We start from the raw sequence: 17,083 nt of genomic DNA, 5'->3' as shown, positions 1-17,083 counted from the left end.
TCAATTCCTAAAATAAAGAATCAGAGGCTATGGGAAGACAGACACTCATATAGATGTCAGAAATATTTGGCTTCAACACAGATGTATGAACTTTCTCCAAGGAAGCAGTGTATTTTGTTAAATAGAGTCTGAAATCAAGTCTTGAGTTAGTAACCCGGCTTTTATTTAAAACTCTGCCTTTGTTTGTTTACATGCATGTATTCATTGCACTATATCTGTCTCAGATTCCTCATATAATAAATGTGGAGAATTCCAGAATCTCTTCTCTACCAGTGACAAAGAAATCCTGTCAGATTATGACAGTTTACTTAATCCTTTGCATTAATGATGATATTATACCTAAGACCTTTCTAGTAATTTGTTCTAATAATTATTCTAATAATCTGTTGTTTTTTAAGACTTATATTCATGCTCTATGGATTACTTTCTTAGTGATTAGATTTAAGACCATTAAAATACTAATTTCCTTCAAATTAACTGAGATCCATTCATCAAATACGTATCTCAAATAATAGAAAATAAATTTTCCTCACATTGAAAATTCACCAATAGTTAAAAAGAAATTAGTGATTTGATTTAAATAAGGCTCATCAGTAGAAAAATTGAAAAAAAAAAAAGAAATGTGTCACATTAGATTGGGTAGAGAGAAGTGATGGGAGGGGAGGGGAGGTAGGCAGGGGGAGAGGGGATAGGAAGCGCAGCAGAATAAAGTAGACACTAGTATTACAGTCCTTTATTTTGATATGTATATACATGTCTGTATAACCAATGTTATTCTGCAAAAAATGAGAAATTATACCCATTTGATTCAAATGTATGATATGTCAAGATCATTGTATTGTCATGTGCAACTAATAAAAAAATGAAAAGAAAAATAGCCTTCAACATTTCATTTATTCATAAAAAGAAGTAGTTTGTGAACTTAGATGACAATTTAAAAATACTTCTACTAGATGCTTTTCTAGTTAACCGTTAACAATATTACATAACAGAATCTATTACATTAAGGGTAGTATCTAAAATACTTAAAATCCACTGATGTAGGCACAAAAATCTCAGAAGACATCACCCCCAAAACTAAAGAAGGTGCACAGGTCCTCAGTAGTGTCAAGTCCTAGCTTAATGGTCAGTAAGGAAAAACCAGGGAAAGTGACAAAGTCATCAAAATGTCTCAAAAAGAATAATACTAATGAGTATAAAAATGTCTCACTATTATATGATGGCACAAAGTAAATTTGCTGGTTTAATAATAGACTAGATTGGGTTTTATAATGGAATCATTATCAAAAACTGACTACCTGAGTATCCTGATAAAACAGTAAGGTGAGGTAATCTTATAACCTCATGCTCCAGGTAAAATAGAATCAATCAAACTTACATGTATCATTCCTCAAATGGAAATCCCTTTTTCCTTGAAACAAAGCAACTTGACAATACACTGTTAATCAGAAATGTGCCAATTTTAAGCAAATTATTTGACCTCTACTAAGATAAAGGTTGAGGAGAATAAAAACCAGCCCTTTATTTTGATATTGTATTATACCCTAATTAGAAATAAAACAAACATGTTAAAATGCTATTCTTCAAAATGGTATTAGTTATTACACTCCTGCTTTCCTTTTTCAGATCTTGTTTGATAGTTCAAAGTAAAGAATAAACTGAGTCACTCTTTTCCATCAAGCAAAAAATTTAAAAATTAAAAGTATACTCATTCATATATATATATATATATATATATATGCATGTATCTGTGCATTTATTAAATAGTGGTACTGGGCATTGAATCCAAGAGTGCTCTACCACTAAACTACAACACCAGCCATTTTTTTTTAGGTTTATTTTGAAATAGGGTTTTGCTGAGTTGCCCAATATAGCCTTCAACTTGTGAACCTCCTGCCTCAGCCTCCTGTGTAGATGAAATTACATGTGTGAGCCACTGTGTCCAGAAGTGATGGGAAGTATAGTCTTCCCATCAGCTTTACAAATAGTTTTTTGGTAATGTCCTCATCTGGACGTAGAAAATGTATGTAATGAGTAAAAGAAGGTCTAAAGTATCAGTGTATTTTCAGAGCATTTTCTCTGCTGGCAATATATGACCTTTCACTAACTGGACTATTAGTGGCCAGTGAATAAATAAATCTATTAACAAAAAAAAAGATAATTTTTCCCTCTAAATTCTAATTAAGTAATGCTTTCCAAATTCTAAAATTGAAAATACCTCAATCTACAAAAGTCTTGCTGATAGTTCAGTTCATCAGAAAAATTAAAGCTTAAGGAATGCATAATTGATCCACTACATTCACAGGAATAGTTATAGAAATGTATTTTTTAAAACATTTTAGTTGTAGATGAAAACAATAACTTTATTTTGTTTATGTATTTATTTATTTATTTTTTATGTGGAGGTGAGGATCAAACCCAGTGCCTCACAGGTGCAAGGTAGGTGCTCTACCACTGAGCCACAACCCCAGCCGTAGAAATGTATTCTTTACAGATACTATAATATGAGCACTAATCCAGCCATAGAAATCTGCTAAATCAATTTAGACAATGGGAAGAGTCAAACTTTCAATTCCATCAGAATATGTCAAACTTCTATCAGGTGAATATAGAAAGATAATATCATTTATAGATTTATAGACTCAGAACACAATAGTAGTAGTCTAAATTTTGTGATAATAACCAGAAATCTGTAATTAATCAACAATATCAGGGTAGAATAAGACTGATATTGACAAATTGCTCAATTCTTACCAATATTTGTCATAAATATTAATCTAAAAAATCTATAACATTTAAAGTACATTTTATAAGGTGAAGAATCATTAAGGGGTAAGAGACAGGTCTTACAATGTCTTACAAACCAACTAACACTTCCTTCACTTTGAAATTTCTTACCCCTGGAGTTCTTTTTAAAAGCCTATTCTGAAATTCAAATACATTGAAATTTGTATCCACGATACAGAATGCAGTCTTACCCTTTATTACTCTATCAGGATGATTATTTAGTAACAATATAAAGGCAAGCCTTAACTCTATAATAGAACAAGTTTTCTTGCAATGTTTCCAATGCTTTTTGGGTTTGGCCTGGCTAGAAAAACCACAAGAATAGCCTTGCATGCAAAATTCTGGCTTAGCGCAGGAAACTCACAGGCATACAGAACTATTCTCAACTACCAAACCTTTCTCAATCCTCCACTGAGGTTAAGTTTGGTGGGAGGGATAAGAAAGGACAAGCCAAGTCATTAGTTCCAAACCAATCACCAGTATCTCTAGTATGCTGTTAGGCCAAACTTTATTGGCCACAGCAAACATCTTTAGTTGTCCAGGAAAAATCTGATCATATGATAAAAGTTGGAATTTATGAGAATCCTTGTTCAATCAAATAACTGAAACTATAAATTTATTTCATACCTTTGGGTTAACAAAATGGTGGAATTCAAATAAAGACATAGTCAGATCTTACATCTCTTAAGTTTTACTTTTCCCATATTTGAACAAAGACTTAATGATATCTAATCAAGGGAATATATTCAAAGAATAGACAACAAAGTTGTTTCTCCCTCCTTGGAAGAGAACTTTATACAATACAAGTAATTCTACACCCTGGGAAAAACTGGATTCCTAAATGTAACACATTCTCCCTTATAAAACAGTACAAACAATTCAAGAGTTCAAATAAAACACAAGCAAGTGGATGTTTTTGAAAAATGGAATACAGGACTCATGTGATACTGCAAGCTGGCACACGACATATATTATGTTGCTACAATTCAAAGCAATCTTTACAAAAAGGAATTTAAGGCATATTTAACCTTTTCAGAGAATGCATAGAGGACCAAAATGCTCAATAAAATAAAGGGTAGTTAACATGAGAGATTAATGTTATCAAAATTTCAAAGCAATTTTATATAGCAATTTTGCATCGTTTTTCACTATAAGTAACAGAAATTCATATACCTAATGAGACAAAATTTCAGTGTATCTGATTCAATGCTCTAATATTGGAGAGGGAAAAAATGTATCAGAAAATCCTCTTCAAAAAATATTCTAAGACTTTAGAAAAGAATCTGTCCATTCCTTGCCTTCTCATTAAAATAGTCAAGAATTTATAAGAACTATTTATATGCCCAGCATGGAGTGGTTTTTGGCATTTGGATTACAATACACTAATTTAAAATAATAGATTTAGTTAAGTTTAAGAAACAGCACAAAAGGGCAAAGGGTCTATACATCTGCATGTCCAACTCCGGTGAAAAGATCTTGAAATGCTTAGCTATATATGAATGAGTTTTTAAAACTTCACTAACTGAACAAACAAAACAGAATGCCCTAGAGTTTGAGAAGACTGTATAAGAAACTCATCTAGTTTCCAGATTAATATGATGACCAGTAATTAATTTTCACATCACCAAAAAATATGGCACAGCAAAGGTTCAGTTTAGCCACCCATAATTTATTAGGTGTTGGCATAGAAACTTTATAACAAACTGCATTTCATTTTTTTGCCTTTTTATGGCTATTTTCAAATCTGTATTTTGATGAATCTTGTCAACTTTGTCAAAATTCAACAATGTTTCAATACTTCTCCTATGTTATCTGCAAAATGACTAAACCTTTGAAGTTTAAACAAAGAACACAAAACAGTGTAATTTAATTGCAAAAATAAACAAATAAACCAGAATTTAAAAAAAACAAAAACTTACAAATGCCACTACAGGATGAAATTTTTAAAAACTGTATAAGAGTTTTAAAAGGGAGGGCTTTATGCAACTGATCCATATTAAAGTAAATATCATATTTAAGGAAGGAAAAAAGAAAGGAGGTGGCTACTGTTGTTGCCTTGAAAGAGAAAATTCTATATACAGTAGCAAAACAAAAATTTTAACTAAAAAATATGTTCATATCCTATTTGTGCCAAGTTGGAATTTTTAATGAACTGAGCTCAAAGTGAGATAAAATAAAAACAATATGTTGAACTTAATTTCTTGAGTGCTTTCCACTCACTATTATAGAATGTTAGCAGAAGTTTTGACTTTGAATTTTAACACACTGAGTCAACTAAGTATTTCCCTTGGAAAATTCTTCCCAAAAGTTATTTAGGGAAAAAAGAAAAATCATTCTGAGTGGGTAAGTATTTAAAATGGCTTTACCTCAAGTATTTATATACAAAGTATTAATTGAATATATGTATACACAGATACTTAGGAAAAGAAAAACAAGAGACACATCTGTGCAGGAGGATATTTTCTCTTTAAAAAGACAAGGCCTTTTGTTCTTTAAATTACACAACTACATCTGCTTTAGCCAATATGCTGCATTTTTTCCATGTAGGACTTTCTTTGATAGTTCCTCTGCATTATTGTACCAGTCCTCCACTATAAAGGATTTTTTTCCTTTACAGTGATCATTTATGCACCTCCAGGAAAACAAGGCATAAGTTAAAAACAAAAAACAAAACAAACAAAAAAAACACTGATGGACATCAAATCCTTGTTTCTTAGTTATAGCTTAACTTCCAGAAACAGCATCCTATCCTACACTCATTTAGTTTCTGTTAAGACTTTCTTTCTTTCATCTTTCTTATATGGAAAAATTTCCCAATGAGTTTAATGGGATATAATACACACAAATACATGCATACATAGACTTAATCACCACACACAACCACACATCTTGACAAAGTCAATAATGTATAACAAAAATTGGGAAAATGACAACAGCAACCTGAAGCAGAATAGACTGACAAATATTTACAAAGGAATAAAGCAATGGTTAACAATTCACTAGGAGTGGCAGGATAACTTACAGAACTTTAAAGCAATACAGATACCCAGATTCTATCTATACCTAAAGATTTAGAATTTACAAGGAGTAAACCTGCATTGATTTATCTTTTTCTTAAGTAATTTATTATGTGCTGCAAAAGTTGGGAACCAAAGGGTTTAGGTAATCTGGTCAATGACAACTGCTGAATGTACATTAAAACAAAATAGCATCACATAAATATAATTTCTTGTTTTTCTTTAAAAAGATACTATAAAACATGTGTAGTAATCTTTAATAGAAGAAAGTACAGACATTAATAACTTGTGAAGTCTGAGCCAGTGCAGATATTAGAGAATGACAATTTCAAGACAAAAGCTCAATTAAACAAGTAAAGGAAAATTTTTATAGTTCCTGTGGTAAACAATCTTAGATGTGGCATGCTCTATGGAAAGCCTTCCAAGATCTACATTTACTTTACTGTTGCTAATTATCAGGCTAAAAGATTTTTAAGTTATGACATAAAAGAAACAAATAAAATGAAGTAAACATTATGGTAAAAGTTGGCATATTCAGCACATGAGGTTAGTATTAGATTTGTTTTCTTCTAAAGTTTAATAAATTTATATATCCTTTTCATCATTCTTCAGTTAGCTATTTATTTCTAAATGAACAAAAGAAGGCTGTTTTTTTTTCCAACAAGGAGTCCAGTATTATGATGGGCTGGGCTACCATCTACTTCTCTTAAATGGATACTTCTACAAAGCTTACAACAAGAATCTGTATGATATAGTTTTGAGAAGTACACTCACTAGTAATCAGCCATAAGGTAATGAAAAGGAATTACAATTGCTATGTTAGATAATAAATAGGGTAAATATAATTAACAATAATAGATAATATTTATTAAGGGCTGGCTTAATTACTAACTACATAGTATTTATTATTTTCACTACATGCCCACAACACTTTTGTGAAGTTTCCATGGCTTATTCCCTCACTTACTGTAGAAGTTGCATTTTCTTTTTTTAGTTGTAATTGGACACAATACCTTTATTTATTTATTTTTATGTGGTGCTGAGGATCAAACCCAGGACTTTGCACGTGCTAGGTGAGTGCTCTACCGCTGAGCCACAATCCCAGCCCAGAAATTGCATTTTTAAAAGTTGCCCAATGTCTCACTATCAGCAAATAGCAGAGGTAGGGCTTTGACCCAGGTCTATCTAATTTCAAAAATCTAGGCTCTTAATCAGTAACCTCTACTAATATAAGTACTTAGCAGATTCACAGTAGAAATTAAGTCAGATGTGTAACATTCCTTCAGATAATCAAGGGAAAAGATATATAAATAATTTCATAAACTTACTAAAGATAGCATAAGATAAGACTGAGAGGCCTAATGCTAGAAAATAACTACAAATCTTATAGTTGTTTAAATGTGGCAATGGATTGCATATTGTCTTTAGACCACTCCTGAGTAGATGATTTAAAGTGTGTGAAGATAGTTATTACTCAAAAGAAATAAATTCCAATTTGATGAGGTCAGCTAAGCACTTAAATACAAGGCTAACGCAAGGCGAACCCAAATTTTCAATTCCTCATGAAAAGATTAAGTCAAAACACAGCTTGCTTCTATTTTTAAGTGAGAAATTGCTGATCACATCATTTGGAAGCTTAAAAACTGGTGTTTCATGTGAATGGTGTTAGGTACACATGATATGCTAACAAAAAATGAACTGGAACTTTAGGGTTTTTCTGCATGTATCTGATTATGTGTATAAAATAAGAATGGCACTTTGATTATTAAGGTTTTAATTAATATTTGGAAGTTGTGGAAATTTTCTGAGACAAAAATCACAAAATGTAATAAAATTTATAATCTGAGAAATTATTCATTTAAAAAGACCCATACTGATAAGAACATATACTACACTTGATCTTAGCCAAAAGGCCAAGAAGCAATTATGTCTACCTAGAGGCCTGTTGCCATTTCTGTCTTCAGTGAAATTTTTGTCCCCAGAAATGATAACAGATTGAGCTGGTGTAGTGTATTCTTGGTTATCAAAAAATACTCACGTAGTTTCAGGATTTTGAATTGGTGAATATTCATGATGTGTGGAAAAGCATGATATACACCACAATCTCAATCACACAAAATGGGATATTGTGTATATATGCACACACCTAGAGGGACACATCCAACTAAGCTTCTTGTGACTGGATGACTTTGTTCTTTGCTTGTGTCTTTGTTTTTTTGTTTGTTTGTTTTTGTTTTGTTTTGTTTTGTCTGTAATGTACAATTTACTTTTAAAAAATAAAAATTATTTTAAAAAAGGTCCCATACTTTAAAAAAAATAGAAAAGTCATCAGTAAAGATTTGATGGTTAGCCAGACACAGTGGCACATGCATGCCTATAATCCCAGGAGTTTGGGAGGCTGAGGCAGGAGGATTTCAAGTTCAAAGCCTGAGTCTGAAAAAGTGAGGTGCTAAGCAACTCAGTAAAACCCTGTCTCTGAATAAAATACAAAATAGGGCTGGGGATATGGCTCAGGGGTCGAATTCCCTTGAGTTCAATCCCCAGTATCCTCTCCACCAAAAAAAAAAAAAAAAAATCCAATGGCTGAGGATCTCTTTTATGAGAAAAGGATGTACACAAATCTTTAACTAGTATGGATATAGTAAAAGTACAAATAATGTCCTAACTCAAGATCTTCATTATCCCCAGGATAGTCATTTTTAAATGAAGGTTTTATACACACACACACACATATACATATATATACACAAAGTAACTACTACTTTAATTTGGATTAAAAGACATAAGAAGAGGGAGGTAGGACTTAATGGCAACAGCAGCCATATGACAGATGCAGTACTTGTCCTCTTTCCCCTTAATTATAGCTCCAGTTCTAAAAGTTAGATAAGGGTGAGGAAATCGAGAATAAGCGAATAACCATCTTAGTCTTCTGGCACCTACACACAGTATTGCAGTTCTCTAATAAGGAAGACTTACAGAAAGCCTCAAATACTGGGTACAAACTGCCCTTGCCATGAGGGATGATTGCAATTGGATCAGAATATGGAGCAATGTATGCTTCAGGGCACAATCAAAAACAATAGATCAATCATTTTAAAGATGATAGGAGCTAATAGCATGGTGTAAAAAAAATACAAAAAAAAAAGTTAGAAGCTAAGCAGGGAAACCAGGTAAAGAGGGGGTAAAAATGTGTTTAAGAGAGTCTTTAAATACTCTTCAGACTAATGCAAGCAACACCAGACCATTCCACATGCAAAAATAAAGCAGGCCACTGGGTGCAGTGGTGAATCCTGTTATCCCTGCTACTTGAGAGGCTGAGCCAGGAGGATCACAGTTTTAGGCCCGCCTCAGCAACTCAGCAAGAGACCCTGTCTCAAAATGAAATTAAAAAGGACTGGGGATATTGCTCAGTGGTAGAGCACACATGGGTTCAATCCCCAGTACCACAAAAAAGAAAAAAAAGGGGAGGGGAACCAAAAAAGTTAATTATGAAAGTAATTTTAAATGACAACATAATTAGACCTTTCTTCTTCTTTTGTCTCTTACTTATTTAAAAAGAAAGTGCATAAAACTATACACACACACACACACACACATAAAATTTGTGCAAAAGATAAACTTTATATTCAAAGACATAAATGGGTTCAAAGTAACAATATGGGGAACATATACCATACAAATAGCAACCAAAAGAGAGATAAAGTGGCTTTACTATTACAAGAAAAAAAAGTATAACAAAACAACTTATTAGATTAAAAAAAAATAACAAAAACTTCAAACTATAATGAAGACATAAAAATGCAAACATATAATTAGAACATTTCCAAAATAAGCACACGAAGTAAAAACTAATAAAATTGAAAGGAAACAAATAATTCAATAATAATAATACTCGGACATTTAAATACCCCACGTTGAATAAAGGATAGAAAAACTAGGTAAATTATCAATGGCATATAGGAGACTGAAACAGCACTATAAACCAACTCCACCTAGAGACAGAGAGAATACCTCACTAAACCCAGCAGTAGTAGAATATTCATTCTTCTCAAGTGCACATGGAAATTCCACAGGATAGATCATAAACTAGCCCATAAAATGATCCCCACTAAATTTTAAAAAACTGAAGTTACCAAAAATAAGTTCTCTAACTACAATGAAATTAAAGTAGAAATCAATCATAGCCAGAAATTGGGGAAATTTCTGTGGAAATTAAACAACATATTTCTAAAGAACTAATGGGTCAGCAAGGAACATTAGAAAATATTTAACATGAATAAAAATGGAAACAATATAACAGCAAAAATTACAGGATGAAATATAGTATAGTTTAGGAGTAAATTTGTAACTATAAATGCCCATATTTTTAAAAAAATCATATCAATAACTAAATTATTTTCATTTTTAAAATGTATATTATTTTTATTAATATATATGAACTGTACATATTAATGGGGTTTAATGTGTCATTTCAATGTGTGTATAAGGCATTCCCTGATGGAATCCAGAGTTCCTTTATCTATTCTATTCCTTTCCTTCCCAAATTCTACCAGTTACTATTGTATGTCATTCAGGTTGGCTTTTAATTAAATTTTATTTTGTACTGATCACTGCTAGGCATTACTTCAGATGCTTGGATATTTATAATATATGGAAAAAAGCATTTCTACTACATAACAAATCAAAATCTCTGAAATACATGTCTGAACTACATTCAAATGGCTCCAAGATTATAGAACTACATCAGACACTGTTAGAAGGTCAGCTGCAACAAACATAATTTAGAAAACTCAAAAGGAAAGTCTATTATGTTTACCCATGTTTTTCCTTTTCCCTTTGTTCTTTTATGTTCCAGGATTCCTTCATCATTTCCTTTTTGTTGCAACAATTTCCTTTAGCCATTTTTTAAAGGTAGGTCTGCTGTGATAAATTCTGTTTTCCTTCATCTGAGAATATGTTGACTCCCCACAACGACTACTTATTCCTGAAGTATATTTTCACCATATATAGAATTCTGGGTTAACAGTTTTCTCCCCCCCCCCCAATAATTGATAGTTCTTCCATTTCTTCTGGTGAAAACTCCACCATCTTTCTAATTGCTTTTCTCCCATTGGTAAAAATGTAAATTTATTCTCTCTTTTCCAAGACTGATTTCTATTTAGTTCGGGGAAGTCTGGCTCTGATGTATTAATCAGAGTCTCCAGAGAAACAGAATCAACAGGATGTGTACAAAGATAGAGGTCTGTTTTTAAGGAATTGGCTTATGCAGTTATGGAGTCTAACAAGTTCAAAATTTGCAAAGATGGACAGATGTTCTAGTTGAAGTCAAAAGGATGTCAGGATGCAGACCTAAGGAAGAACTAATGATGCAGTTCAAGTTAGTCTGTTGGCAGACACTTGTTTGCTTGGGGGAAAACTGATCTTTGATCTTCAAATAATTGAATGCTGCCAATCCACATCATGGAAGACAATCTGCTTTACTCTGAGTCCACAGAGTTAAATGGTAATCTTATCCCCCCAGAAAACACCCTTGTGGAAACATCCCCATCCCAGAAGTGACAAAATAGCTGAGCAACCTGGCCCAGTCAAGTTGACATAGTAATTAACTATCACAATGTACCTTAGCAAAGATCTTTTCTTTGCTCTTTTGTTTTTGTTAGCATATTTGGAATTCACTTGGTATCTTGAATATATAGTATTATATATTCTGCCAAATTTGGGGAATTTTCAGCTACTGTAACTAAATTTTTTTTCAAACTCCACCCTCTTCTTTCAGGACTCATTTAATGAAAACAAATTTTAGAACATTTCTTGTAATCCCACAGATTCATAAATCCCTACTCATTTGTTTTCAGACTTTTTCCTGTTCTCTATTTTCAAGTTAGGGATTTCTATTCTTTATTTTCAAATTCATACATTCTTTTCTTTTTGTTATTCTACAATCTGCTGTTAAACCATCCCAGATTTTTAAAAATTCTGTTAATTGCATTTTCTACTTCTAAAATTTCCATTTGATGCTTCTTTAGATAATCTATTATTTTGCTAAAGCTTTCTGAGATTTTTGTTTTTCCATTTCTGTTGTGATGTACATAATTTCTTGTTAAAACATTTTTTTATGAAGGATGCCATCCTTGTCAGAACCTTAAAATTCTTGTCAGATAATTCTAACATCAGTATTAGCTGAAGATTGGCATCTGTTGTTATGTTTTGTTTTGTTTTTAATTAAAATTAAGATTTTCTTGTTTCTAGTATTGGTTGTACTGGTACTGGGTTTTTTAATTTTTTAATTAAAGCATTACAATTATATGTAGTATTTAGGTTCATCTGACAAAATAATACATATAAGGAATTTGATTTCAATCCCCATTCCCCAACTTCCCTTCCCTGCTCTCTCTTGTTGTTCTTTCTCCTCTCCTCTATTGATCTTCCTTTCATTCCCTTATTTATTTATTTTAGATCAGTATTTTCTACATGTATATACAGGTGAAATTCTTTTTAGTATTTTATATATGATTATATCACGCTATTGTTAAATTCATTCCATATTTCTATCCCGATCCCTTCCTTCCTCCTTCCCTCTTATTCTCATTTTTCTACTGATCTACTTTATACCTTCATTATATCCAGTCTCCTCCTTTGCCACTTTCTTTTCCTCATTTTGTTCCACAGAGACAAAATAGATAACATAGAAATGAATTCTACAGTATTTTGTACTCAGATTTCTTCACCTGCTGATATCATATTTTCAAATAGACTAAGTTTCACCAATACAGTGCAATATCTAGCATTATCTTGTAATCCACCAAGTATGTTGCAATGGACATTGATTGATCAACTGAAAGGAATGATATACCAAAATATGCTTTACTATAAGTATACAATTTTTGTATGCTTGCACATGATTTATGTGTGTAAAATTTTTACTGAAGTTTTTCAAGTTTAAAAGAATAAACAAAGAAATTCTAAAACCTCTACCTTATATTCATCCACAATAATGCTAAGGGCTTCATGACCAGCTTTTCTCATGTCTTCCAGTTCTTGTTTATGTTTTTCCTGAAAGAAAAAAAAAATCATGATTTATTCTTCTCTTTTGTTTTCAAAATAATTATAAAACCCTTGACTTTTGCTTCTGTGAATGATCAGGCAGTTTGTAGAGTTCTAATGCTGCAAAGGAAATAAAAGTTCTACTTAAGAGTACTGGGAAGCACAAGGCCATGAGGAATTGAAAGCAAATAACTCAAAAGAGAAAACCAGAAAACTGTGCTGGGAGGTTAAATAAAACAGGTAATACTGTTTTCCCTGGCAAGTTGCACAAATTGTGCCAACTTCTAAATGTAGGTGTTCCCTGGTGATCAGACCTCTTTTTAAAACACTAATTAATCTTAATTCTATTACCTTAAATAATATTTATCTGTAACTCCTTACAATATATTCCCAAACTCTGTCATGGCTGACTGCCAAATTTATTTCTCTACTAACCTAATTACATGGGTATCTAAAAAGAATCTGAAAGTTAAGAAGTTCAAAGTCAAAATCCTGGTTTTCCTCTATAAATATTCCCATGCTCAGACAAAAAATTTTGAAATCATTTCTAATTTTCTCTTCTTTCTCTCTCACAAACCATGTGCTACAATTCTTTATAAAATCTTGTTGTCTTTTTTTTTTTGAGAGAGAGAGAGAAAGAATTTTAATATTTATTTTTTAGTTATCGGCGGACACAGCATCTTTGTTTGTATGTAGTGCTGAGGATCAAACCCGGGCCGCAAGCATGCCAGGCGAGCGCGCTACCGCTTGAGCCACATCCCCAGCCCCAAAATCTTGTTGTCTTGATTTTCATTTTAAATTCCTTAAGAAACTCTTTAATAATATGGCATTGTTCTAAACCCTTTACAAATATTTGTTCCCTTAATTAATTTATTTAAACATATTATAACCATCAGATGACCCAGTGTCTGAGCACTTTGTAAGATCTTCACTGCTACTTCTCTAGTTGCACCGTGAGCATTCTTTACCAGGATTACTACAATGCTCTCTTGTTGCTGAAATTCCATTCTCTCTCCAGTAAAGTAGCCAAGACAATCCTTTTAAACTTTCAGACAAATTAGAAATTTTATGTAAAATAATAAACATTCATGATTATCCACAAATTATACTTTATTTTTTTTTCATAGAAACTATCATTACTGAATGTTTTGCATTAACTTATCACTGCCTACACCACCACCCCCTCACACACACATACTATATTAGGAAAGAAAATGATAGTACTCTAACATTATGGCTCTTGATACGATGAGAAAAAGACAAGCATCAGAAATATTTCAAAGTCTGACACATGTTTAGTTAGAGAAGGTAAAGTTTTACTTGATATTGAAAATATATCTATCTATCTATCTATCTCATGGTGCCTTATTTATAGTGTCAGCTCAATAAATAAGGACTGAACAAAGAAAATAGAATGGATAGAATTTGAAGGCCAAACATATGTGAGAAATGAGAAAATATTTTTTTTCTTCATCAAACAGAGACAGAGCTATTTTAAATCAAAATAAGAATATTAAAACATGTGGAAGTTGATTTTGAATTTAGGTTCATATACATGCTGGGTGGGTGAACAAATAAGATTATAGTTAATGTTCTTTTTTCTGATTTGTTATACATATAAGTTAACAAACATTTTTTGGTCATATTTCTTTACCTGTTAAGTAAGAGAGTTGGATTAAATTATTTCTAAGACAACCTTCCAACTTTCTTTAGGCTAGTCTAGGATAGAGTATGCTACAATTAGATCAATCAACTCTGCTCTGCTTACTTCAAAGTTAATAATACGACCACACTGTAGCATATCAGGCTGCCCAATTACCAAAAGAAAAATACAGGAATAACCAAATACTACATATACATAGTCTGGAATTTTTATTCAAGAAAATAAAGTCAAAAATTTACAACCTATCTTCAATGTAGTCAAAACCAAATTTAACCACAATGATAGCTTTCTTTCAAAATGTCAAATCCCAAAGCATCAATAGAAAGGGAAGACTTAGGAAAATGCTCTTGCCTTAAATAAAACTGCAGAATTTTTAAACAAAAATAGATGTCAAAGATAACTATCCCAATGCACTCATTTTATTATTGAGAAAAGTGAGGCTTGAAAAGGTCAAGAAATTTGTTCAAGGTCAATGAGTTAAGTGAGGGCAGGGCAAAGTCTAAATCACATCTCCTGACAGTCATCTCAGTGTTTATTTAAAAATATTCTAGGCTAACAATGTAGCTCAGTGGTAGAATGCTTGCCTAGCATGTACAAGGAACTGAATTATATACCTAGTACCGCCCCCACCCCCCAAAAAAATCATGTTAAAAAATGAACTGTTTGAATGTATTCCCAATCTTATTAACAGGTTTGCTTTCTGAATGAAATTCAATAATACAGAGACTTATGTCACATATCATACCTTCTGAAGAAACTAAGTCATAATTGGTCATTCTTGGTAAAACCTGAAATAGTCCTTCATCAATTCTTTACAGCCAAGCAGAAATTTTGGTCTGACAAAAATGCTGCTAAATAGGTGCTTTTCAAAGCACATTCCAACCAATCCTCCACTACACATAACCACTTGATCCCAACTTCTTTATTTTCAAAATGATTAAATATCTCATATTCTTAATGTGACTGGACATTATTAGTAATCAGAAAGTATCTGTTGAATAGCTATGTAAACAAGGAACCATGTGCTTTCCAGAAAAAGGATAAATTAGCAAAGTTTTTATTGGTATGATTCAGATACCTGACTCAAGATTTATTTATAAAAGACCTGAAGCTATGGTACAAATTAATAAATATTTTTAATTCAAATTCTATCATTGTTGGCCATTGCCAAGCCACACTGAACCCATACTAATCACCTCTAATAAATTAATCCATGTTTAGCAAATAGAATTCTTTGCCAGATAGATGGTTTTAAAATCCAACATTTGATTAATACGTTTGGAATAAATTATTATAAATCTTTAAAAAAGGAAAAAGAGGAAAAGAAAGAAACTCCATGGATCAATCAAGCATTACATTCCACCTACTAAAAGACAACTGATGTTAGTTTCCAAATTCTTTGGCCAGGAGCCAGTCTATAAATAGCCTACCAGAACATAATTAGCTAATATCATCTGATTGAGAATGGTTTTTCAATACAGACTTCACCACTACTTTCTCTGAAGCCACAAGACTGCATCCCTTTCATAACAACTAATCAACTACATTGGAAAAGGCAGGCATAAACACCTCCAGATTATCCAAAAGGAAATCTGTGGGTCAAAAATCAAAATAAAGATAGTAGGCTAACATCCAACTAATGCACTGAAAAGTTCTGACTGAGACATAGTATAAAATTCTTCTCTACCACAATCTGAAGAATCTAGCACACTTTGTAGTCTACTTATAAATGCCAAAATAGTACAATAAAGATTTGTTTAGACCATACTATCAAAACAGAAGAAAAACAACACCTCTTCATTTTTCATTAATCCTAACATCTAAGAGTTGCAAGAAGCCTAGTTGATTCCTAAAGAAAGCAAAATTCTCACAATCTTATGCAACAGAAGTTTTCCCATTGAATAAGTGTTTACTCTTTATCTTTCCATCCTATCTGATTTCTCAGTATCTTTATACACTCCAACAAAAACAGCACATAACACTTCAAATTCTTCCCCAATTGGTCTCACAGATTAATTATTTTTAGCCAAATACTAAATGGAGATAAAAATGACATAGGGATATCAGAATCAGTCTAAAGGTATCATGTAATACTACAAGTTGAAATAAAACATGTTTGCCTAGTAAACCATCCCTAGTAGTGAAACACATGCTTATTAAGATTGTCCCTTTAGCTTACCATACTCCAAATCATGAAGGATTAACATCAATCTCTGGCCCTATCCCACTAATGGCTGCCTTAACACACTGCATAAATTTCATCAGCTAATAAATACAAATTATCAGCTGTGCTGAATCCTCTCAATCAAAAACAAGATAATAAAGCAAACTCTTCCTGGAATTTTCCTAACAGATAAAAGATGGGGTATGCAAAAACCCCTACAATCTGCTTGTATTAGCAAAGAAGTAACTGATATTTCTATGTGCTAATTTACAAAAGAAAGACATGACAACCTCATATCCATGTCCAAACCAAAACTTTTAGGAAAGGAATTAATAAGTTAGCAAATGAGGAATTTATAAGCTAGTCACCAAATTCATCATTCTGAAGATGAAAACAACTACTCATGTG

The 17,083-nt window shown here is 32.1% G+C and overlaps 1 protein-coding gene and 1 pseudogene across 2 annotated transcripts in view; both read right to left on the bottom strand.

Annotated features, from left to right (window-relative positions):
• Positions 1–17,083, bottom strand: part of Ccdc91 (coiled-coil domain containing 91) — a 347,370-nt gene that overhangs the window by 171,582 nt on the left and 158,705 nt on the right. For both annotated transcript variants that reach the window (XM_058576297.1, XM_046436020.2), the window contains one exon: positions 12,780–12,857. In XM_058576297.1, the coding sequence (XP_058432280.1) occupies positions 12,780–12,857 (78 nt within the window). The remainder of the gene's footprint in view (positions 1–12,779; positions 12,858–17,083) is intronic.
• On the bottom strand, positions 7,591–7,729 carry LOC124087476 (U2 spliceosomal RNA; annotated as a pseudogene).

The sequence above is a fragment of the Marmota monax genome, unplaced genomic scaffold, assembly GCF_021218885.2.
Source record: "Marmota monax isolate L192 unplaced genomic scaffold, Marmota_monax_Labrador192_F-V1.1 WCK01_AAM20220418_F8-fsc00012, whole genome shotgun sequence".
Classification (NCBI taxonomy): domain Eukaryota; kingdom Metazoa; phylum Chordata; class Mammalia; order Rodentia; family Sciuridae; genus Marmota; species Marmota monax.
This window is presented reverse-complemented; position numbering and strand designations above follow the sequence as displayed.